This window comes from Dermacentor albipictus, chromosome 5 (genome assembly GCF_038994185.2).
Source record: "Dermacentor albipictus isolate Rhodes 1998 colony chromosome 5, USDA_Dalb.pri_finalv2, whole genome shotgun sequence".
Lineage (NCBI taxonomy): Eukaryota > Metazoa > Arthropoda > Arachnida > Ixodida > Ixodidae > Dermacentor > Dermacentor albipictus.
In genome coordinates this window covers 90,994,736-91,019,994 of record NC_091825.1, presented here as the reverse complement: position 1 = coordinate 91,019,994, position 25,259 = coordinate 90,994,736, and the positions used below count along the sequence as shown (strand labels likewise).

At 45.2% G+C, this 25,259-nt stretch overlaps 1 protein-coding gene across 1 annotated transcript in view; it reads left to right on the top strand.

Moving 5' to 3' along the window:
* The window catches only part of LOC139059935 (glycerophosphocholine cholinephosphodiesterase ENPP6-like), a 34,586-nt gene extending 9,869 nt beyond the window's left edge, over window positions 1-24,717 (top strand). Inside the window, exons 2-7 of the mRNA XM_070538562.1 lie at window positions 6,485-6,832; window positions 8,621-8,730; window positions 12,628-12,789; window positions 13,456-13,599; window positions 19,579-19,690; window positions 24,397-24,717. Of these exons, the coding sequence (XP_070394663.1) occupies window positions 6,485-6,832; window positions 8,621-8,730; window positions 12,628-12,789; window positions 13,456-13,599; window positions 19,579-19,690; window positions 24,397-24,566 (1,046 nt within the window). The 3' untranslated portion in view covers window positions 24,567-24,717. The remainder of the gene's footprint in view (window positions 1-6,484; window positions 6,833-8,620; window positions 8,731-12,627; window positions 12,790-13,455; window positions 13,600-19,578; window positions 19,691-24,396) is intronic.
* Window positions 24,718-25,259: the final 542 nt, after the last annotated feature.

Below are 25,259 nucleotides of genomic sequence, written 5' to 3'. Positions count from 1 at the left end.
CTACCGCCCCCTCCATCGCGGTGATGGATGTACAACACCCCGAGGATCCTCCCGGTTCCCGTTCACCCGCGTACATCGGTTCGAAGAAGCGAGGAAATACGTCGAGTGGTAGCGAGGACACAGAGCTGTACTGCGCATCAGGTGACGAGTCCTCGGAAGACAGCTTCCGACTTGTCCAGTACCGCAAGGCCAAACGAAGAATTATCAACTCATCTTCGGCGTCCAGCTCGAACACTGTGAAAACAGCTCCTCAGCGATGGCCTCACTCCATCCTGTTTGTGCCACAGAACGCTACCGACAACCTGCGCGTCCTCAACAGGCAACCACTCTCCGTGTATCTAGAAAACACCGTGCCAAATGAGATCAAGGATGTTAGGATAAATACTAGGCGAAACATCCTGGCAATCGATGTGATGAACCCGAGTGCACTGACCATACTACAACATGTAACGCAGCTGGGAAACATCAAGGTCCGCTCCATCGTGCCAACGAATGGTGCCACAATAACAGGAGTCATCTATGACATTGACAATGAAATATCTAAGGCAGTCCTCCCAATTCTCATAAAACCAGCAAGCGAACACAACGTGATTGTGCATGTTGGTCACCTCGGCAACACACGTTGTGTGAGGATAACCTTCAAAGGCGACTGCCTTCCACCCTACGTGAAGGTCGGCCACTTTCACCACCAGGTTCGACCATTTATTCAAAGACCAATGCAATGCTTCAATTGTCAGAAGATTGGACATGTGAAGGGTGCTTGCAGAAATTCGGCCGTGTGCCCTCGGTGGGCCGAACCCCACTCAGAAGACAACTGCAGCGCAACCACGTTCAAGTTTCCTAATTGTCAAGGTGATCACTGCGCCTCTTCCAAAGACTGTCCCCAGATCAATAAAGAGATCACCATTCTTAAACAAATGGTGAGAGACAACTCTACCCACAAAGAGGCCGCTGTGAAAGTACGGCGAAGACGACGTCACCGACGAAGGTCTTCACGGCGGAAAACATCAAGCTTTCAGGAAAAGTCCCCTCGTCAAGCATCATCATCAGCGGACGTTTCCAGCACTCCGAACACCAATGTTGGAAGGGAGCAAACTGCCAAATCTCTCTCCACAAAGGAATGGCCACCACTTTCGCGTACACGACCGCCAGAAGAGCCGCAGAAGAAGCCGCCCCCAGTACAGCAAGGTGCTGTATCCGAGGAGTCGCGGAAAACAGATGAGCAAGTGATAGCACTTATTAGGCCTTTAATGAATGCCATTCGCGTGCTGCTAAGCAACATGCACACACCGTCTGCCAGAAGTGCGCTTCAAGTACTGAACGCTCTGAGTCCGGTGCTTGCAACCCTTGAGTAGATCATGGCTCCACAGCCACGGTCTTTTAGGGAAGAGGTCCGACAAGCAGCTATTTTTCAGTGGAATGCCCGCGGACTCAGACCGCGCCTTTCGGATTTCCGTCGCTTCGTGTTCGCCAATATCTTTCCCATTATCGTCATTTGCGAGCCGAACTTATCGAACAATATCAGGCTTTCTGGATATGAATCGTTTATGTCGTCAGCTGTTTATGAAAACAGTAAGGTTTTGGTGTTTATTCGCCGTGACCTCACCTACACACATCAGCCTGTACCACCTAAATGACACTAATCAATATATATGCCTACACGTAAGGAAAACGAATCTGGCCTTCACTTTTGTAGGCGCCTACCTATCTCCGTCAAGTCGATTTGATTACAAAAGACTACGAGACATCCTTTCCTCAACTTCCAATCCCTGGGTCATCACTGGAGATTTCAACGCCCATCATACACTCTGGGGAAGTCCGATCATCAACGCAAGAGGCAGAGCTCTGATATCTTTCGCCTCCAGTAATGAACTTTGGCTGCTGAATGATGGAAGTCATACGTTCTTACGTGGCTCCACGCACAGCAGCTGTCTTGACTTGGCTTTCGTCTCACGAAGCCTAGTCAGACGTGCAAATAAACCTAACTGCCATTCGCTGAATGCGCTCTAATTTATCTGTTATGTATTGTTGATGAGGGTCCCAAATTATACAAGCATACTCTAAATTTCGTCTAACAATGGTAGTGTATGCCTCAAGTTAAATATCTGGTGCAGCATCTCTCAATTTACGCCGTAACAAACCAAGCTTGCGCTGGGCTGATCCACATATGTTTTCGACGTGTTCATTCCAGTTGAGGTTACTAGTGATTCTTACGCCAAAATATTTCAGCTTCGTGGAACGCTTAATTATATACATACAGCATAAGAAAACATCAATGCAGTTTTCTTATTCGTAACTGTCATACAAACAGACTTATCAAAATTGATTTGCCTATGCCATTTTTCACACCAGTTATAAATTCGACATAAAGCTTCAATTAGTCGTTCTTGATCAGAAACACTCTTAACGCGGCAAAACAAGAGGCAGTCATCGGCAAACAACCGCACTTCAATCATAGGATGTACATCAGTTGCGATATCATTAGTATACAGTAGGAACAAAATTGGACCCAAAACCGACCCCTGAGGTACACCTGATTATGCAGGATGGAAAAAGGAGCACTCGCCATCTATTTCAACAAACTGTTTGTTGTGTAAGTAAGCCTGAATCCACTTATTAATTTTTGAATTTACATTATACACATAAAGCTTTTCAATTAGCTGGCTATGGTTAACCCTATCAAATGCCTTTGATAAATCCAGAGCGCTGACATCGACTTGTTCGTAACAATTAAGGGCTTCGGCAAAACTGTATTGTTTCAAATAATTGTGTGACAGTTGACAGACGCCTTCGAAAACCATATTCTTTGTTGTAAAAAATGTTATTGTTTTCAATATATTCTACTAACTTTTTACTAATTATATGCTCTACGATTTCGCAAGCCGTACAAGTTATGGATATCGGATGGTAGTTCCCTATGTCTAGCCTGTCTCCAGCCTTATAAACAGGCACAATCCTCGCTAATAACTATTGACTTAGTAATGCACTATTTATTAATGACAGAGAAAAGATTTTGACCAAGAAGCATGCTATCCATTCACAGTATCGCTTTAAATACTCATTCGGTATTTTGTCAGGACCAGGAGACCTTTTTACGTCCAATTTTAGCAACATGTCGACTATACCTTCTTTAGAGATAAAAATGCTATCATTAGTATAGTCCTCGCATTCTAAATCTATTGCAGGACTCTCATCTCTTCGGCTGAATACAGAACCGAACAAAAAAGCGTTGAACTCTTGGGCAACAATTTGGGGATTGTTACACACGGTATCATTTACAACTATTGCATTGATTGTAGGCTTTGATCGGGCAACGTATCGCCGTGATGTTTTAAGATAATTAGTCAGTGTTGAAGCGAAAATACACGTTTCAGACGCTCTTATAAGGGCAGATATTCTCTCGGGATTTTTCGGTTTTAGTTGCCACGCACGACGTAGCTGACGTTTGAAATGCATTAACTCGCGAGAAACCCATGGATTGCTTTTATGTAAAAGCTTGGCTCTTTTTGGCACAAACAGAGATAATGAACGGGTCACCACCTCTGTAAAATACCTCCATAATTCATCTTCATCATTTTCTTCAGGCATACGGTCTAAAGCCAATTCTAAATAATCTAAGACGGCCGTATCATCGGCTCAGTTAAAATTATAGACATGAGCCATCCGGTTTTTATTTAAACAGTTTATATTTTTTGGAGCGGCTACGAGCATTTTATGGTCCGAGATTTCTTCCCCCACTTCAATATTACATTCAAAGGTACTCTCTGATAAGAATAAGAGGTCTAAAAGGGCGCTGGAATTTCTTTGAATTCGCGTAGATTTCTCGACCACTTGAACCAAGCCAGGTTTCACCATGATTTCTAGCATAAGTTCCGCATGTGGCCTCTCAAGTGTCCCAGGGATTCTTGCATCCCAATTTACTCCCGTAGGTTGAAATCAGCCACCAAAATAACTTTACTTCTATCTGTAGTTATTGTTCTTAAATGCTGATCAATCTTCACAAAGAACTCGGTAAGGTTACCATGGGGTCTATAAATTACACCGATCACCAACGCAAAATGGTGAAAAAAAAACAACTTACACCATACGCTTTCATAGGCAGAACTTCATATCTAAGTGATTTTTTAACTAACAGTGCAACGCCTTCGCCTCTCGACGCCCTATCTGTACGCTGCACGTTATATGCGCAGGGAAAGACTTCATCGTCCACGATACCCTCATGCAGCCACGTATAAGTTATTGGTAATATATGTGGATCATGTAATAGCTTCACGCATCCAAGTTCGTCAACCTTTTTCACAATGTTGCGAGCATTTACGTTTATCAGCCTGAGCTCATGCTCCTTTCCTTGTCAGTCTTGGCCACGGGGGCTGGCTTTGGCGTTACTGCGCATCCTCACCCTACAGTTAGACTGGGCGTCTGATGTATAGGGGATGTCGTTAATGAAAAACTTGTCATGAACAAGCCTTAGCTTAGATCCTTCATTTTTATCAGTTTTAGCCGATTGCCAGAGTGACTTTCTTTTTTGAAGCGTTTCGTACGAATAGTCGTCAGCCATACTTATCTTCGTGCCTTTCAGTTTCTTGCAGTTTTTGAAGATAGCTATTTTTTCATTGTAGTCGTACAAGCGTAAAATAATGGGTTGATCACGATCATTCCTTCTTTTACCAAGTCTGTCGATTCTTTCGACAGAGGTTGGTCTGACACCAAGCAGTGGGAAAAATATGTTCCTGATGACCTTATCTTCTAAGTCTTCTCGCGTCTCGTTAACACTTTCCTTTACACCAAACACAATCAGATTGTTACGCCGGGCTCTGTCTTCAATATCTCGTATATTTTGTTGTTGACGCTGAACAGTGCTTTCGAGATTTTTAACGGTAGCCTCGATATTCGCCAATTTCACAACTTTCTTGGCAAATAAATCAAGCATCCTTTCAATATGCGTCAGCCGTGCTTCTAGTAGCGTTTGTTTTTCCAAAATTTTTTCGAGCATTTTTTCAATAGGAGGGCCCGCGTCGCTTTCTATGTCCCTGGCCAAAAGGAGTTCTAGGTGCGACCATAGTGCATGCAAAACATCACAGCAGTTCACTGGGAGCGGCAGCACAAACAAACAGTTCGATCGTAACTGCGAAACATAGAAGTTGTAACGAACCGGTAAAGCAATCGAAAAGTGTCAAAACGACATTCTCGTTGTGGTGCCGCCACTCCTACTGAAGGCGGTCAGGTTGCATTTGCTCTCACGATGACAAGTCTTCTTTGCACAAGCGTTTGCCTGGTACTGATGTCTTCTTAATTCGCCTACGCTTCATCACTTCGAGTTATTATCTTCCCATGACCCTTTTGTCCCCCTTCGATTTTTTGGGGGGTCCAGAATGATGCTTGGGTTAGGTCTAGGCAGAAAGCCTGTACAAAGGGTATTCTAGTTACAGTATCATGGTCACACCAAATAAAGGCGCGGCGTTAAAGAAAAATGGGCAACTGCTTCTTCTCTGTGCTGCCACGAGCGCTCCTGCGTTAAGCGTAGTTCTTTTCCTTTAACAAAAACAGCTGCCCGTTTTCCTACTCGGGGCAGCTTAAGTATTCGCAACAATCTAAGATACATTTATTCATAGTGTAAGGGCACATTTACCCATGGTCATATTGGAACTATTTACACCAACCCACTTTTTGCACGTGATGCGATACATGTTGATAGGTTCTGCAAATGTAACAGCTGAATGTGACAAAAGAAGTTCTCGCATTTTACCGTTTTGTGAATGGGCGTGCTCATGGTACGGATATAGCCAAATCGAAGCTCGGTAGCGTACCCCTAGGAAGATTAGTGTTAAAATAATCACGAAGAAGCCTTTTTAGCACAAATTAGATATTTGCTGCAGTATCAATATGCTTGACAACGTCGAATTTTTTCCTAGGACAGAAAGTACAGCCTACACGGTAGAGCTACATATTATATATAAATGGTAGTCACAGGAAAACAAGTTTATTGGGATGGCATAAAAGAATAATTATCAGCGTACCTTTCTTTTGGGACTGCTCACCAACAGGCGCCTCAGTTACGCACGAACTTTGCAACGGTCTGGTGTTCTTTGGGGGAAGCTTTCTTTTCATTTGTTTCACCGTGTGCAGCCACCTGAGTATGCTTTTGAATTTCAGCTATAGATAGTGAATGGTTTTGCTTAAACGTATGCGCTGAACGACGTTTGCTGCTAATGCGGGTAATTTTTATGGAATGTAGTTACTGTGTAGTGATAAATTAACGAAGTATTTTTGCACTGAGAATGATCTCATTGTTGTTAGCTTTAAAGCGAGCTTCTCGATTGGAAACCCATGTCAATCGCTGCATGGTGCCGTGAGTGATCGATATCATATCCTGAGTATAGTTCCAAGAACAGGCACTCCTGACACACTAGAAATCATTCTTGCTTTAGCAGCTGTTCGGTTAAAGCATGGTGCATTCACTCGCTGTGTTTATGTCTTCCCCTAGGCCTATACACCGAGGACCACGGGATTCTGGGGAACTACATGTACGACACGAAAACCGGCTCCTACTTCAAGATGTCGTCTCCGGAGAGCTTCCACCCGCGTTGGTGGACTCGTGCGGAACCCCTGTGGACGCGGGCTCTGCGCCGCAACCGCACCGTGGCCATGTTCTGGTGGGACGGCTGCCAGGTCAGCATCAACGGCACGCGGCCCCAGAGCTGCACCCCGTACGGCGGCTATTCGACCGAGATCGACCACCTGATGAACCAAAGAATAGCAGAAGCAGTAGACGCGTTCAAGGCGGGCACACTCGATTTGGCAATGTTTTACTATGAAGGACCCGACGCTGAAGGTAAGTTCCTTTTGGGGGGTTTTAATGAGAATTGCTTTTAAAGCCATGGCTTTTCTGGCTCTTCCCTCCACTTCGCGGTTTGTATGCTTCTGGCCGTCAATAAAAGAGGAGAGTCTACTTGGGCCGCTAGATATGAGCTGGCGGCAATCTTGCCGAGCAGACAACTTGGACCAGTTAGTATGTGCCCGAATTGATAACTAGCTTCCGGTTGCTGGCGGTCATAACAGACACGTTAGGCACTGCATATGTAATATTGGTATGTGCCCCTTCTTGGGCAATCGCCCTTGCGGAAACTGCCGAGGTGACACAAAAGCTATTCATAGCCTAAAATATATTAAATCATAGTATCCCATTCACAACGGACATCGGCTTCGAGCGCGGCCGCTTGATAAAAAAATAGTCATTGCAACGTAGTTGCAGCCATGATAGTAGGGATAGTGGTGTTAGCTACAGAGTTGCAACTTGGATGCTGTGATTACAACATCATATACCTTGTCGTGGTATCATTTGGCATTGTGGCTGGCGGTGGGATTGACACTTCGTTTACTTGCTGATGTGCCCAGTTTCGTGATTCACGCATGGTACAAGGAGGAGGAGGAGGAGGAGACAAAGGGGAGGAAGGACAGGGGGGTTAGCCAGTGTAAGTACCGGCTGGCTACCCTGTGCTGGGGAAAGGGGTAAAGGGAATAAAAGGAGAAAGAAGAAGAATAGCAAGAGGAAAAAAATGGAAATATGCAGCAGGTCACGGAAGAAAGCTTTAGCTGGCGCTGACGATCATCTTTGATGGTTTCTGCCGCAATTATTTTTCACGTGAAACACATGTAATATATAAATTTGATTTACTCGTGGATATGTGTGTTTGAGGCGCTAAGTGGATAAACGTTGGCCAAGGTGGGAATGTAAAGGAAACTGAAACATCTGCGTCGCTTTCTAGAGGGGCTGCAAATAATTCAACGAACACTTTCTGTGGACAACGCATTTTATCATTATACCATGCCATGACCTCATCACTTGGGAGGCTCATTGCCTTCTGAGGTCCGCAGATATCACCCTTGTTTATTTAGCTCATTTGCATACGTAATGCTGATAACAAAGTTTGAAAATAAGTATCAAGAAGACAGGCACGCGGAGAAGAACGTTCCGGACTTGCGCTTCAGAATGTTCACGCAAGTGCTAGGACATGACATAGTTTTGGCACTGACATCGTCATGGGACGCACGAAATTACCTAACTTTGGTGTAGGAGGGATGAAGACTGCAATATTTAGTCTCAGAAACGACGATAGTAATAGTCCTGATACCCGCCATTTCATTCTATTCTTTAGCGATCGAGATAAGCGATAAAGCCACATAATGCTATCGCCACGATAAGTTGTACATTCATGCTCACGCACTACAAACATCAAGAAGCTGCAGTGCCGCAATGCCAAAGTGAATACATGCGTACACAAGGAAAGTGAAACTATGAGTATGCAGATAAATGGAAGACGCTGCAGCCAAAAAAAAGCATCTACGCAATTTCCATCAGTGTGAGTGGGCGTAAACTGCGACATGAGCGCGCACTTACTCAACATGAAGGAAAATGGTCGAGGGAGAAAGGCACTTATCTCTTACGAAACTGTTATTCTTTTTGGAATTTACTTATAACCCCAGGGTGTGAAACAATATTGACAAGAATAGAGAGCTCCATAAGAAATATAAAAACGTTGAGTGTTCTAATAACCCTAAGCAACATGTCCTAAGTAAGGCATGTCACATGCCACCGCTCCCTAATAATTTTTTTTCGCAGGTCATAGAAATGGGCCCGACAGCGAAGGCATTCACGAGGCAGTCAAGAAGGTTGATCGATACTTGTGGAACCTGCAAATTGCCCTTCAAAAACAAGGACTTCTAGAAGAGGTAAAGCAATACGCACTATCACGTGGAAGATACACGCGCTGTTACTACAGAATTTGCATGAGGCGAACCCATACGCTTTCATCATTCAACCACTTTTGCGTGCCACGTGACGACCAACTCGAATAAAATAGAAAGAGCTTCTTTTCCTCGGGTTACAAAGACAACTCTTTCTCGTTAAACAGATTGGGTGCTTTAACTAGTAAACCTTGTTGGTTTCCGATGACATTCATTTGCATTCAGACGTTTGCTCTTGCAGTGCGCACGAAAAACATTTTCATGCTCGACGCACGCTTTTTCAACTAGTTTTAACTTTACTATTCCCCACTAATGAGGAAGTCGTGTTCAAGTCAAAACCTACAGCAAATATTCTATGAAGCCGGAACTGAAAAAATCCAAAATATTTGGCTAGTGCGAAGGTAACGCGACGCTGGGATAGATATCGCGAAATTTCATTCGAACGGCCCCCGAAAAATGCTAGGCTTTCCTAAGCACGATAACCAAGTGAATTGACCAAATTGTTCACGAGGGTCATGTTGCTGTCGAAAAACAACTTATCGCGGAGAATTTCAATGATTTTTTTCCCAGTGTTTCTTCAACTTTCGATGGTGGTATAAGCCCTAACCTCATACCATGTAACTCAATCTCTGATACTGTATTGCAACCAGGTGTAGTGTTGATGTTACTGAACCTCAAAGCTAAATCATCTCTAGGATCAGACAACACACTGAATGCTTTTCTGCACAGGCATGCTGAAGTGTTAGCCCATTTTCTTGTTGTTATCTTCGGTTCCTCGTTGTCTTCGGCTACTCTACCCACAGACTGGCTAACTACACGTGTCGTTCCCATCCCCCAAAAAGGCGACACAACACTACTGAGCAGTTATCGTCCACTATTGTTAACTTCATCATGTTTCAAGTTAATCGAACATATTATACGTATTGAAATAACTAAATTTCTACGTGGCAAAAATTTACTTTCTCCTTACCAGCATTGGTTTCCGCAAAGTTTCTCTACTGCGACACAATTAACGAGAATTATTCGCAACTTTTCTAACGCTCTTGGCAAGTCAAATTGGCGTAATATTTTTAGCCTTCAGAAAGAGCGTTTGACCTTGTTCCTCACAGAAAACTTATGAAAAAGAAAAGGTGCGGTCGATTGACCTTTGAGGCTATATTATTAACTCGGGGTGGTTTATCTAACTAATCGGAAGCAGTTTGTTTCAACTGATAATTTACTTGCCACGATGATCAAATAATGCTTAATTCTGACCTTCAAAACAGTCTTTCCTGGTGCATTCGGTGGGGGGCATGAATTGAACAGGGTAAAAAAATCACGCGCCATTCTACTGCTGTGAAAGTGGATTACCAGCGAAGCTGTTTAGCACACGACATAGAGGGGGCAGAGAATTTAGATCAAAGGCATATGAGCACATTTAATTTCTCTTGCGTGGTGACGGTAGTCATCCATACGAAAGATATACAGTTTTATTTTGATCGGTGTTCTTGATCAGTAGGACACGAACACACACATATCTTCTGATCGGTGGCACATTAACAAACACATGGACACATATTTTTTTAAATTGGCGTAACACAAACGCCAAAACACATTTTCTTGATCGTTGTTCCTTATTCGGTGGTCTTAGTAGGACCGTGTTCGTATCATTTGCTTCATTTTATGCAAAAGCTTATAAGTCTCAAAACTTGTATATGAGTTGATTATCCTGATCGGCGGTCATTGTGACGATTGGTGTGCGCATATATTCTTGTGTCACCTCCGTTATTAAATGCAGAACATTTCTATGCCTACCCAATGAGAAATTTCAACGTCACGTAACAGACAATGAATGGCTTAACAACACTTTGCAAAAATCTCTATTGCGTATCTATATGTGTGTGTTCGTGTGACTGTATGTGCTGTTAAGTGTTTATCGCTGTATATATCATCACCATCAACCAGCACCTGGAGTAGCATGTCACGTGAAAAGCCAGGCTAACATGTCCAGCATAATTATTAAAGCCCGTTTCTCTTTCTCTATGTAAGCAAGCACAAAAATTATGTACCAAAGAGTTTACTTATCTTTAAAAGGGTTCCTATTTATAACTAATTTACTGAACATGCATATCGAACTGATTAGACGTATAAGCTTTTGCATAGAATGAAGCCACCTTGCATCAAATTCGGGAGCTGGTTTTTGCACACGCAAATTTCTTGACGGACACGAAAAATCCACGAAACCCCAGCGATAAACGTTTTCGCTGTGAAAACTGTTTACATTTCCATAAGATGAAAAATAAAAAAGTGGTTTGTCTATGACCTCGGCTCTGAGCCGCTGACCAAAATCAGCTAATACAGATACCTAGGAATCCAAATAACCAGTGAACTTAGCTGGTACAGCCACATTTCTAACGTATATAACTCGTCTTTCAGGAAACCTTGTCTGCTCAGGCATGCTCCCTCTGGTACTAGAATACAGGCTTGCACCTCGCTCATCAAACTGAAGGTAGAATATGCATCCATCGTATGGTAACCCTATCAGAATAACGCGTTAGAATTGATTCAACCTAACGGTTTCAGGTTTGTGTTATTCTAAATATAGACTGAGTGACTCTCCTACTTGGCTAATGAATCAACGTAACATTCATACATTACAGCTGCGCATGAAAACACAAAGACTGAAATTTCTTTTTTTTTTTTCACTTAAGTACAACCTTCTATTCTTGCGCCCATTGGCTTATGTTCAACCACTTGCAGTGCGTCGAACACGACATTATCACGGTGATTCTTTAACACCTTATAGCACTCGAACTAACTTCCTTAAGTTTTCTTTCTTCCTGGGCTTTGTAACAGGCTAGGACAGCCTGCCATTAAAGCAATTGATAAGCCCTGATTCTACAGAACGCATGTGTCTTGAACGTTAGCGGTATTGCTGTGTTGGCAAGCCTTGTTACTGCTTTGCTTCATAGTTCTTTACACGCAAATTTTGTTTGATACATTCCGCTTCTTCCTTATTTATTTTCATTATTCTGCGATGTTCACTCGCTCATCAACGTATTCGTCAACGTTCATCAAGTGGAACTTGTCTTTTTTCTCGACAGAATGGTTGAAAGTGCTCGTATGTGCATATTGTCTTTATTCTGACTCCTTGAACACCGTCTGTTATTGTTATAGTCTATGTGAAGTTTTATTTCTTCAGGGTATATTCAATTATTCTAATTCAGTCATCGCTTTTATGTTGTCCGATCATTGCATAAGTGGCATTGCTTTTGTATATATATATTCCTGTATTCTGCCTCTCTTGCTTGGCCTCCCTTTTGGGTCTGCAATATTGCATAAATACAGAGGTATAGTCGCCATGCACGTAAATTCCGCGTTGCTAAGGCTTAAATGAAGTGCCAATCATCTGCTTCAGCCGCTATCGCTCTTAATATAGGAAATGACGCACCACATATCTATCTTCGCAAAAATTATCAGTCAACGACGCCTGCTTGCCCGTTGGCGCTAGAATATTTGTTTACTAAATATGGAGCATGCAGTGAATCCACCTTGATATGGCACGCCGATTTGCTTAATTGTGCGAGATTGATGAGCTCTATCCAAAACAAGTGTTGGCATTACAAAAAAAAAATATTCGGACATGCTTTCACTGTGTTTATACTTTCCGCGGCACCCGACAAAACGAAAGCAAAATTTATTAATTTTGCGGCCAAATGATCAGACGGATGAGCTTGTACTGCCATAAGCATGAATCGCAATAGCCTTTATCGTCGCCATCACGCTTTTGTAATTCTATTGAGATGCCATTGAGAGCATGTTCTTGAAGGTACACAACTGCACTGTTCCCAAAAGTTAATAAATCGTCCGATTCGTGGTCTCTTTATTTCCCCTAAAACTCAGGTCAATATAGTTGTCGTGTCCGACCATGGGATGACACGTACAAGCCCGCATTCGACGCATCACATTGACATGGATGCCTTAGTGAACGAAAAGGACGTACACATTATGCTCGACAAAGGGCCATTTGCCATGTTGCATCCTAAGCCTGGCAGTGAACACGAGGTGAGTGGGACCATAGAAACGTGCAATGTGATGAACCTTATGCATAAAATGCTTTGAAATGTGTCACCAAGAGCAGATATAGTATTGCCTGTATATGAAAGAAAGCAAGCACCGAAGACTGGCCTTGTAGCTACCGATTTACGCTATCACGTAAGTAAGAAGTTTTCTAGACACGGTTGATCTAACGTATGGCACAAATTTAAAAACCCGGTATTGGCTCTTTGCTGGCACTCGCTATAGAATTCTTCGTCTTTTATTTTAGTGCAGTGCCCTGCATCGTGATTTGTCATTGTAAAAAAAAGAAAGATAACCCTAGGAAGAGATGTTGGCGGGACAGGAAAATAGAACTTCATACATCTGATTAAATACTGAAGCTTGTTCGTGGCAATCGAGTGTTTTAGTAGCGGCTATCGAGTGTTTGAAAGATATTGAGAATTTTGAGCTCGCAACAACATTACTTCCCTGCAGGTTTAGCTGTATGAATTGAACAGCGTAAGTGTGTATTTTAAGGATGGATACCTCTGGAATTCATTACATATATAAGGACAAAGAGCAACGCCTGCATCATGAGGTTATATAAAATTGCTTCAATCACTTGAATCACTATACCTGGGTTGAACGCACGTTATAATTTGAATCCCTGGTTCCATTTTTCTTTATTTTCAGGTGCTAAAGAGCCTTCTTATTAAGAAACCGAAAGGACTCAACGTTTACACAAAGGAAACTATTCCTGATGAGTGGCATTTCAAGAATAACGAGCTCGTCGCCCCAATAGTTCTGCTTGCTCAGGAAGGCCACTACATTATGCCAGTAAGAAATCAACTGCCGCTTAGCGATCATCTTTAGAAGAATTAGTTACGGGTTATCTTGCGTAGGAAACACGCGTCTCTGATATTACGAAATTCCTCCAGCTTTTCCCCGAACGCTGCGTTTTACCTTGCAAGACAGCGTCGGCTGGCAAAAACCTGTTAACGAGAAAGTATGGGCCTGCCAGAACACTTCTCGGGGCCACCGTAATCGAGAACAAGTAAAAACAAAATTCGGCAGATCCAGGGCACGTTTTTAAAGAATCCCGAATGAAATATTTCGAGAATAGGCTAATCCTTGGTCGTGTAAATTACGTGGATTACGTGGTGGTGGTTTCCGCTTCTTGTGGATTTGCCGGCTAGGCACGCATACGCTATGCTGCAAAACGCGTCGCACAAGTTTTCCACATTTACATAATATTTAATTAGCTGTGAGAGTGAGAAAAGCTTATTCGAAATAAAGTTTATAATATATTCAGTAAATGTGGTAAACTTCTGCAACGCGGTTTGCAGCATAGCGTGCGCGTGCCTGGTCGGCAAATCCACAAGACGCGGAAACCTCCACCACGTAATCCACGTGATCTACTCGACCACGGATTACACAGTCTTCGGGATCAGCCCAGATTATTATTGCACTTTCCGAAGGGACGGCCAATTTCAGTAGGAAAAAAAGCTGACCTAGCACACGCTCCAAACCCTAAGACAGAAAAGAAGGCATAGAAACCATTGCCTTATAAAAGAATAGTTACCCGCCGTGGTTGCTCAGTGGCTATGGTGTTAGGCTGCTGAGCACGAGGCCGCGGGATCGAATCCCGTCCAAGGCGGCCGCATTTCGATGGGGGCGAAATGCGAAAACACCCGTGTACTTAGATTTAGTGTACGTTAAAGAACCCCAGGTGGTCGAAATTTCCTGAGTCCTCCACTACGGCGTGCCTCATAATCAGAAAGTGGTTTTGGCACGTAAAATCCCATAATTTAATTTTTTTTATAAAAGAATAATGCGCTTCAAGGCGTGTGCTTGTTTCGTTTACGATGTTCGTGGGCCGTTTATTGTTTCACTGCGTAATTCCGTAGAGAACAGGGTAGGCCATTAGCACATAAGTATTGGTCCTAAACATTTCGCTACATTTAAGCCAATTTGTTATAGAGTGCTGTCGGGCGTGCGAACTTTCAGGTAAGACAGCAGTGGCACCGCGGTCTGCAAACACCGGGGGGATTACCCTCCTCACCCTCCCCGCCCCCCAAGACTAAAGAAACAACTGAGCTTTAAAGTGCAAAGGCTCCGCATTATTCAGTGACCATAGTCCTGCGCCGAACTCGTTTATCGCCGTAAAAGCTGACGCCGCAATTTCCGAGAGAACAAGTTCTTGGCAATGCACACAACCTCCTTCTCGTCGGCTATGGTAGTACCGGTTGCGCCTTCAAACATACGTGCACAGACGTCACAGCTCTCGCAGTTTGTACGGAGCGCAAGGCTGAGCCAATATGATCGGGCACAAATGTGACGTGGTATAGCTGCGGTTAATGAGTCTGGTTCGCAACTGCAGGTAGCCGGAGAGTCTTGCGTTCGATCCCTGGGGTGGCAGTAGGCAAAGCTTTGCTCCTATAGTGCTATTTTGGCTACTCTTCGCTTTTGTTTGCCCATGTTCGTGCGTACGGGCTCATATGTTGCAACAGCTTTTTTCTTAGAACACTACAATGAAGCTGCTGAATATTATGCGCACTTATATTAACAGGCTCCTGTGCTTTGAAGTTACCCACGAGCTTAATACATCCTATTAAAGCTGTTGGTAGTTCAGGGATTTTCAAAGTAGGATTTGTTACTATTCAACATATTAGGAAAGTAAAAAATTTTTGTTTGGTTAAACGCCACTGTTAGATGTCAGCAGCAGAACCTCCATCTGAGTGAATAAAGTAACAATCTCGTCATATTTGGTACGGTAAAACAGCTGTTTCTCTGCATAAACCCACAGCTAGAGATGTAACATTGTGTGGCGGGTTACCATGCCCGTGCTTTTAATGTGATTTCGTGGTACTCGAAACAACTTCGTGATCATTCTTCATCATCGCGACGACACATCAGCCTATGTCAAATAAGCGTAAGTTTTCTCGAAAGCTGGCAAGAAGATTGGAAAGCGACGACTTTCATGCAGTGGCTGACATGTCGGAAGATATGTTATGTATTCGCTCCCTACTTAATTATGAGGATTGAAGGCATTGTGCAATATAGTGTATAAGTAGACTTAGGTGGATATATAGTGCGCATAGGATGTTCCAGCGAACGTTAGGCAAGGTGTACAATAAAGAAAGAATGTTTAAACACGGCGATGCAAGATATAATTTTAAGACCTACAGTGATCGGTCATCAGAGGTCGTACAAGCGAACACCGTAGGTCCTAAAAGTGTATCTTGTACCTGGTATTTTAAATCTTTATTTTTTTATGAACACCATGGCTAACGTTAGCTGTGACACGCGGTACAGGCGTCCTACAACGATCGACAAGTTTATTGCATAAAATAAATACTCTCACTGGCACTGATTTCTGGGTCTTATAATTAAGACGATAACAATGATTTTATAACGGTTGGCTCTTAGGTCTATTGTGAGATGACGCGCATATATAGGTTACTTTGATGAAGCCTGAATTTTTTGCAGCGTGAGCAATGGTGTAGCGTTTTTATTCGCCACGAGAAAGTGGTCTAATGGCAGGAGCATAATAATGATGACTTAGTTGATGAGAATGACAACGGCGAGCCGTTTTAGTCGGCGCAGTCGTAAGGACACTTAGACGCGCAAAGCAAACCCAATCTTGAGGCTAAAACTGTTATCGCAGTAAAGTATGTCACCTGGGATCAAACACATGATAGTGTGTTGCGAGTCCGAGAACTAGATCCACAACATCAGGGCAGCCGAGTTCTCTTCCGTGCCATTTATTATGCTTAGACAATTAGGTGTACGTAGGGAAACAATATGCTCACATGACAATGAACCCGAAATCGTTATAGCCAAATACGCGAAATTAAACAGTTGAGTGATAAAGAAAACAAGCCTTGGAAAACGTAATAGTGTTTCCATACAGCTCTATGGGGTAGCGAGCTACCATTATCTTATGATATTGGCAACCATTTATTTGTACTAATAAGGAGAAAACCGGATAACACAAAACATCTCACCGAAAGCAAGCACTAATTTGGTTGAGCAGCATCTCGGTCAAGGAGATGTGTGCCGCACATGATCATCTGGATGCAGTATGCTTGAAAGAAAACAATGGTTTCACCATTTCTGTGTAGCATCCTAGTTCTCCACAACTTATGCAAGTCTGTAACGCAACTTCACCACGGCCGATATTTTCACACGGATGGATAATATTTGCACTGGGTGCTGACTAACACGCATCCCATGCGCCGCACCAGATGGATCGGTGCGGTGCATACCATAGAGCGCTGGCTCGTACTAAGTCATGGTGCGTTTAAACTGGAACATTCGCTGTCTGGAGTGGCGTCGAAGGCCGCGCCGCAGGAATGTTTTCACAATGCTTGGCTCTTGCACCGCGGGAGCTGCTGCCAACTCCCGAAATACTGTGAACACAAAGAAAGCGCGATATTCTTTACTGCAAGCGCGATCAGTCGACTACGCACTAGCTTACACACCTACGCCGAAATTTAAATCAGTTTTTTCTTTTTTTTAATGCGAAAGCATTACGTGTGCCATTATGCGAAGATGCGGCGTTGTCGTAGGCGGCTTGACCGAAAGATGTTACAAAATATGGCCGACGGGGAGCAGAGTAAAACCACGTCAAAAGGGCTTGGATTAACGTCAAATTTGTGAGGCAGGCTTCTGTAAACAAAATCAATTAATGCAATTGAAAATAAAATTTCGTCGATTTTCTTCTGGGTGGGAATCGAGCCCTGGCCCTACCGGCGCGAGGCGAGCACGCTTCCCAGACGCCACAGTTGTCTCCACGGCAACCGTTGACTAAAGTTGACTAAGTTGACTAAGTTGACTAAGTTGACTAAAGCCTAGTGCGTGCGTTCTTGCACGCGTATAACGCCACGGCCTCCATCACTTCCTCCCACTTGTCACTTGCTCATTGGATTTCATCGGTCAACTGGGACACTCGCCGAAGCGTGTACCTGAGCGGCAGCTGTGAAACGTGGTCGCCCCCGGAAGCACAACCCTGAAAACGGAGCAAAGAAACACAAAGATTTATCGTTTTGTAGCGAAATGGCCCGAATGTTTCCGGCCTGTGGCCAACGTATACGCAAAGGCACAAACCACTTCAGCAGAATGAAATTTAACGCATCTGGAAAACATAACTCAAAAACATTTCACCTAAGCGACCATAATGCTATCGCATTCCCACACGTAAGCATTCTTAAGTGTCTGCGCAGAATTATTTTTTTCTTTTCCGAGCGCTCACGTTGAGTTCATGCGCTTTTATTTTTAGTGTCAGTGTAGCCTTTCACAACATTACTTGTGCTTAGCGCGTCGCTTGTCCTGAAGAACCTCGAAATTCACCAGCCGCCATTAATATATTCACCGTTGCGGCAGTCTCTACACAACCCGACAACGGCGAAATACCGAACTCGAGCGCTGTTGCCGCCATTTTCAGAGCGTCGCAATCGATAGCTTAGCTGCTTGCTCGCGTGCTGATTGGTGCGCGGCGAGGAATTTCAGCGGCGGCCGAAATTGGTCCCCCATTGCCATCGCACTGGATTTCTCATGTCTCTTGACGCCGAATGTCTCAGTGTGAATGAGGCCTAAGGGCCTCATGAAAAGCTCACGTGTCATGCATGCAAGTGTATGACGTTGCGGACAGAATGCGCGTATTGCTAAATGCAAGATGCACGCTTTTTCACGGTGCGTGGAAGCCGGATATTGTCGTTGAGGAACTTCCGGGAGGGTATTTTTCTAAGCGAAAGCCTTATATGGCCCCACGAAGCAAAAAAGCCGTCATTAGGTGTTAACATCGGATGGCAAGAAAACTCACGTGACCAAGTGATGGCGTTACGTACTCGGCGCTGAACCTGCTGCGGATGGCACTTAGAAAACCCACGGTGAACAGCCACGGTGTAGGCCGGACATCGTTGGTGAACCTGGCCTGCTCCCAAAATTGGATTAAAGTGAATTAAAGCGGGTTAAGCCAGATTATGGTGTATTGAAGTAGATTAAGGGGGATTAATATTTGTATGAATTGGAGCAAGGTGGATTAAAGTGAAGTTTTATTTTAACGCTGTAACTTAGACAAGTACTCGTGCTTTTGTTTTTTAATTACGTAGCTGACTGTCAAAGTTTACGGTTGCGCTACAGTACGCTTAATGTTTTCTGATTATTTTGGAGGTGTATCGGGAGTTCTTTTCACAATAAAATGGGATTCTCTGAACGTATTTCGGTGTTCAGGAGGAAGGAGAAGGGAAGGGGGAGAGGAGTCTAAGGGGATGATCACAGATGTTCACCGTAAATGAATTAAAATAATAATTATTCGCTAGGCTGGTGGGGCAGATCATGAGTGTTCCAAGTGACTGAGTTAAAGTACTGAAAAGTTCACTTGAGCTTAATAGTATTTCAGACAAACCACAAGAGTTCTCCGTATTTTGTTATGAAATCAAAAAAAGAAAACACAAACGACTTTCCGCGGAATATTAGACAAAAGTAACAATAACTGAACACTGTGTCCGTGTTATTGTTGTGTCTATGTCGGGTCCATGTTATCCTTGAGTGTTTCTGCGCTGCAATTCCTGGAAAGGTTCGTAATTCCAACTCTACCAAATCGGCAACTTCTCAGAAAAAGAGAATAAAGAAAGAAAACGGTGCTTAAAAACATTGTCTAAGAAATACCAGGGGCCACGCTTCGACAAGCCTATTAAATAACCTTTTGTTGACCAAATGGAAAGTACAAAAATCTAAGCGCTATGAAAGCAGTTCACACCGCTGTTTTTGGATGGGCTTGAACTTCATGCCGACTTCTTGCTGGTTCTATAGTTCAAAAATCCTATGAAGACTCTGCCTGGGAGCCATGGTCCGCCACCTGGAGTCCATGGCTACGACCCTATGATGCCCGACATGTGGGGAATATTTTTCGCCCGGGGACCAGGTAATATTGTAGTACCTTTACAGCAGTGTTCTCAATTTAATTTATTTCATCAACCATGTGTAATGGTATAGAAAGAATTGCATAGCCTGAATTGAAGACCTGAATTGCTTAGGATACTCTCATTTGATACGCTGATAAGAGAAATTTCGCAATGCAACTTTGCCGTTAAGCATAAGTCATCTGCCGTTATATAAGAGCGGATGACATATTGTTAGTGCAGTGAAGTCTAAAAGGTATGTAAAAGGAGTAAATGCTCGTATGATTTACGCCAGTTGCTTTGCAAATATACATGGAAAGTTCACTGATGTATCTGGCACAAGTGGTGGTAACTTTCACGATGATGTTTTGGCGATTGGTGATTGCAGATCCAGAAATCCACTGCAGAGCTTTTTCAAGATTGTGCGCTCTTTTCTGTGTCTATTAGAGCTTCTTCCTTCTACTCTTACTCACTCAGCGGTTATGCCTGAGGTAGATGGCAACATTTCTATGTATTTTCCAGAGTTTTGAGTTGCAGCAAAAGATTTGTTGTTATTCCCTGTTTTAAACATGGCTCTTCTTCAAACACGAAACCTATTATTTCGATAGCAATTATATGGACACTCCAGGTGCATTTTCGGCGTCACCATAAGTTTCCGTATAGAGTCCAAGTGCGATAACATTGTGGCCGCGCGCCGTATGCTGTATAAGCGAGTGAAAGCGTACAAGGGTAAGCCGTGGAGGAAGGAAAACGTAGGAGAGGCCCCGGCCAGCACGGCCGCGTCGGCGGTAGTGTGGCGGAAGTTACGGGCTGTTTTTTTTTTTTTTTGCAAATGAGCACTCGGACTGGTACCCCAAACGTCAAAATTGCCATAGCAACCACTCTCCTGAAGTTGTCGCGGCTGGTCTCGGTTTCTGAAAAGTGAGGAGGAGGAATAAACTTTATTAGCAGAAATGAGCCGACGGTAAAATCGTCCGAGGTGGGCGGCTTCCCTAGTCCAGGATGCCGTGGGCCTGAGCTGATAACTTGGCCCTGCTCACCAGGCGATGCTGGTCTTCAGGGCTCGAGCTTGTCAGCTGGGCCTCCCACTGCTCGACGGTTGGTCCGGTGATGGGCGGTGTCGATGGGTTTTGCTGACATTCCCATACCATGTGGTAGAGGGTATTGGGCCTTGAGCAGAAAGCGCATTTGTGGGCATAGCTCGTAGGGTACATCGCGTGTAGCAGGGTGCCGTGCGGGAATGTGCCGGTCTGTAGTTTTCGGAACATCACCGCCTCTTCTCTTGTCAGCTGGGGATGCGGGGGTGGATAGATCCTCCTACTCAGCCTGTAGTGGCTCAGGATATCGGCGTATCTTTTCGGGACGCTATCTTGTTGGTCTACCGGTGCTCGTGAACCTGGTGGGATAGCCCGGAGAATGTGATCTCGGGCAGCGGCATTAGCCGCTACATTACCCGCCAGGGACTCGTGTCCCGGGGCCCAGACAATGTACAGTTCAGGAAAATTGTCTCGTTTTTCGAGGATGCTCAGGGCTTGTTTGGAAATGCGGCCTTTTTGGTAATTTCTACATGCTGTTTGCGAGTCGGTGATGATTGTGATTAGATCTTCCTCTCGCTAGCCCGTAGTGGCCGCCAGGGCTATCGCCGTTTCTTCCGCGCAGTCGATGTCTGTAGTGTTTACCGAGGCCGCAGCTACCTCTTGTCCTTGGCCGTTGATCACGCTGATAGCGTGGGCCGCTCTGTTCTTGTACTTTGCCGCGTCGGTGTATCGGACTTCTCCTTGTTTTGGTCCTTCGTAGGCCTTACGTAGAGCTTTCACTCTCGCTCGCCTCCTTTCTCTGTGGTATTCAGGGTGCATGTTTCTCGGGATGCTGGCCACCGTGATCTTCTCCCTCAGGGGTAGAGGAACCCGCTGTTTTGTAGACTTATATTCGACTGGGTAGCCCAGTCTTATTAGCATGTCCCTACCCGTGCTGGTGAGCTTGAGTCGCTCTATCTGGCTGGTCTTGTGGGCCTCTACAAGTTCCTCCCAAGTATTGTGTATGCCCAGGCTGAGCAGCTTCTCCGTCGACGTCGTCGGTGGAAGCCCCAGTGCCAGCTTGTAGGTTTTTCGTATTAGGGTGTTCAATTTGTCTCTCTCGCTGTTCTTGAGACCCAGGTACGGGGTGCCGTAAGTGACTCTGCTGATTATCAGGGCTTGTATTAATCTGATTGTGTCCTGCTCTTTCAGGCCGTGCTTTTTGTTTGTCACTCTTCGCACCAAGTGCGCGACTTGGATAACTGTCGCTTGCAGTTTTTTAATGGCGGCGAGACCGGCACCGTCCTTCTGGAAAGTGAGGCCCAGAATACGAAGTGTGTCCACCTTGGGTATGTTGACTCCATTTAGTGTCAACGTTGGGTCAGGTGTGTCCTGCGGAGGCCGCCCTCTTGTCCTCTTTTTGAGGATCAGGAGCTCCGACTTTTCCGGCGCGCATGAAAGACCGCAGTGGTGTAGATAATGCTCGGTCCTGTCGATGGCTTCCTGCAGGGCGTCTTGTTGTTCGCCCGCCGATCCCGTGCACGTCCACATGGTCAGTTCGTCTGCATACATTGCGTGACGGATACCCCTGATGTTCTCCAAGGGGTTCAGCAATCCCCTCATCGCTATATTGAACAGCAACGGGGAGATCACCGACCCCTGGGGGGTTCCTTTCTGCGGTACTGGGAACTTCTTGGTCCTGAGATTCCCCAGGCCTATGGTCGCCGTTCTACCCGTCAGGAAGTCCCGGACGTAGTTGTATGTCCGCCGTCCGCAGTTGGTATGTTGTAGGCTGTTTAGCACTGCTTCGTGTGAGACGTTGTCGAAGGCTCCCTTCACGTCGAGTGCCAGGATGGCACTCTTGTGGCATGTGCTGAGGCCGTCGATGATTTCTTCTTTAAGCTGAAGTAGAATGTCCTGGGTGGAGAGGTTAGGCCGGAAACCGAACATAGTGTTCGGCAGGTGCCCACCTTCTTCCAGGTAGGGCGAGAGACGATTGTGGACCATGTGCTCGAAGAGTTTTCCCGCGCATGACGTAAGAGAGATCGGACGCAGGTTCTGTAGGTTGATGGGCTTGCCGGGTTTCGGGATCATCGTTACGTCCGCGTGCTTCCAGGAAGCCGGTATATTGCCCGTCTCCCAGCTTTCATTGATATACTTTAGCAAACTCTCCGTCGCCCCGTCGTCCAGGTAACGGAGGGTCTTGTTGTTAATTTTATCCCTGCCGGGCGTCGTGTTTCTTGTGAGATTTCTTATGGCTGCCACGATCTCCGACTTGGTGAAAGGTTGGTCTAAATCCGGATTGGGTTCCCCCTCGTACTCCGGGTGAATGACTGGCTGCGTCTTCCGTTGTTGCTCGTCTCCGATGTATTTCGCAGTGATGGCTTCGATTCTGAAAAGTGAGATAAAATTTTTTCGGCACGTGTCCTTCTTATAGCCCATTCTGTCCGCGAGACAAGCTGATATTCGAGCGTGGTGTTTAAGGTTGAAAGTTTTGTTTAGGGTGATGAGTGTGAGTGTCAGCCAGCAACAGAGACACTCAAGTAATCACGACGCGAGTCTTCGTCTTCTTTAACGTGCCACGGAAAAGCACAGGAACGCGTCTGCTTCACCAAAACTGTTACGGAAGTTTCGTAGGCTTTTTTTTTGACGCACGTCGGCAGCACACACTTCCAGCGGCTCGTAAGAAATTAAATTATGGGGTTTTACGTGCCAAAACCACCTTCTGATTATGAGACACGCCGTAGTGGAGGACTCCGGAAATTTCGACCACCTGGGGTTCTTTAACGTGCACCTAAATCTAAGTACACGGGTGTTTTCGCCCCATCGAAATGCGGCCGCCGTGGCCGGGATTCGATCCCGCGACCTCGTGCTCAGCAGCCTAACACCATAGCCACTGAGCAACCACGGCGGGTAAGCGGCTCGTAGCAAAGCAAGTTCAAAGCTCGCGCCTATCTGCTCCGGCGAGCTGGTTGGAGGCGCAAAGGGAGATGGCACACCAACATGGCTACATTTCCGGTTTCGAAAACCTGACGTCAGCGCCTGTCCTATTTTGTTGCTTTCCTCCATGGGGTGAGCTATCGATGGTGGCTCGATATCGCCCGCGCAAACAAGGAAGGCAGGGAGGAAGCGCACCATTTTCCATCGAGCGCAACTGAGGGGATGAGGGAGGGGGCTCTACAGCGGTGGCGGGTGCGTATGACGCCGCCAAGCGCGGACGCGCAAGCCTTATCTTGAAGGTGATCTGCGATGGGGACAAAGTGCGGCGAGTGCTGATAGCTTCGTGTGTGCTACGTTCGCGCCAGCGTGTTCGCGTTGAAGCGAGACGCAGCGCCAAGGTTCATTCACGCGCTGCTGCGACCGCGCTTCCGCGCGCCAGCGTTTTGATAGCTCCGCGGTCATCAAGGCAGCTGTGTTCATGCTTGCTTGTGCACGCGTTACACCCTGCCTGTTTATTTACGTAGTTTCTACGGCCGATAAAACTACTACCCTCACTTCGTATAGCTGTCTACTAATTGACAAGCCTAATCGATGCTTCACCTTTCGAGCGAAACTGCGACTTTTTTCGGAGCTGATTACCTGTGAGCGCTGCATGAAGCGCTATTCTTTCGTTTAGCTATGTCCCATGTTGAATGCAATGTTTCTCCTCACGGTGTATTGACTAGTACACTGGCCTCTCCCAATATATTGTGTTTTTTTGTATATTTGTGCAGCCATTAAAGGAGGTATCGGAGGGCCCAGCTTGATACGAATGGTGGACGTCTACAACTTGATGTGCTACATGTTGGGCATGGATCCAGCTCCAAACAGCGGGTCATGGAAAGACCTCAAGAGATTCGTAGATCCCAGATATGACCGCAGAATGTACAGCCTCCTTCAGTAGAGCTTGTGCAGCACCTAAAGATACATATAGGGCTATGTTCTAGCCTAGTTCTGCAAGGCGAGATGAACGAGCCAGGTGTTAAACATCTCCGAAGATGCGTTAACAAGTCATTGTAACCTTCTAATTCAGCAATAAATAGAGCTGAACTTGAGGACTTTCTCGCAATGGTTTGTTTTGAAGCATAAAATAGTGTACCACGGGATGTTGCTTTCACAATAGTTACAGCGTCCATAGACAAACACAAAATCAAGAAACATGGCATAAATTTTGGCAAATAGAGGGCACATTCGCGTCTTTAGCTAAATCGTCTCACAGTAAGCATTTCTAAGGTATTTGTTATTTTTTGCGTTCTTATGAACAAAAACGCCGGGAATTATAAGCTTAATAAAAACTCACAAATAACACGCACCTTCTGATCTCGGGTTGATAGACCTTTTTTTGGCTGCGCTGGGTGCAAAACGTGGACTCGTGAGTGGACCCAGCGTTTCGACAGTCATCTGCCGTCTAGTGAAGATGCGATTGAGCCAACGCTAGCCTCGTTGTTCTCGCCTCACTGGAAAGGAGCGGCTTCTTGGCAGCACTTCGGCTCCTGAAGCTTGCTTCCAAAAGCTATTCTCACGCCAGTTCTGTGCTGATGTCGAGGCCGGCCGCATTCACGACCAACCCAGCTGTCACCGTCAGAAAAGTATCAGC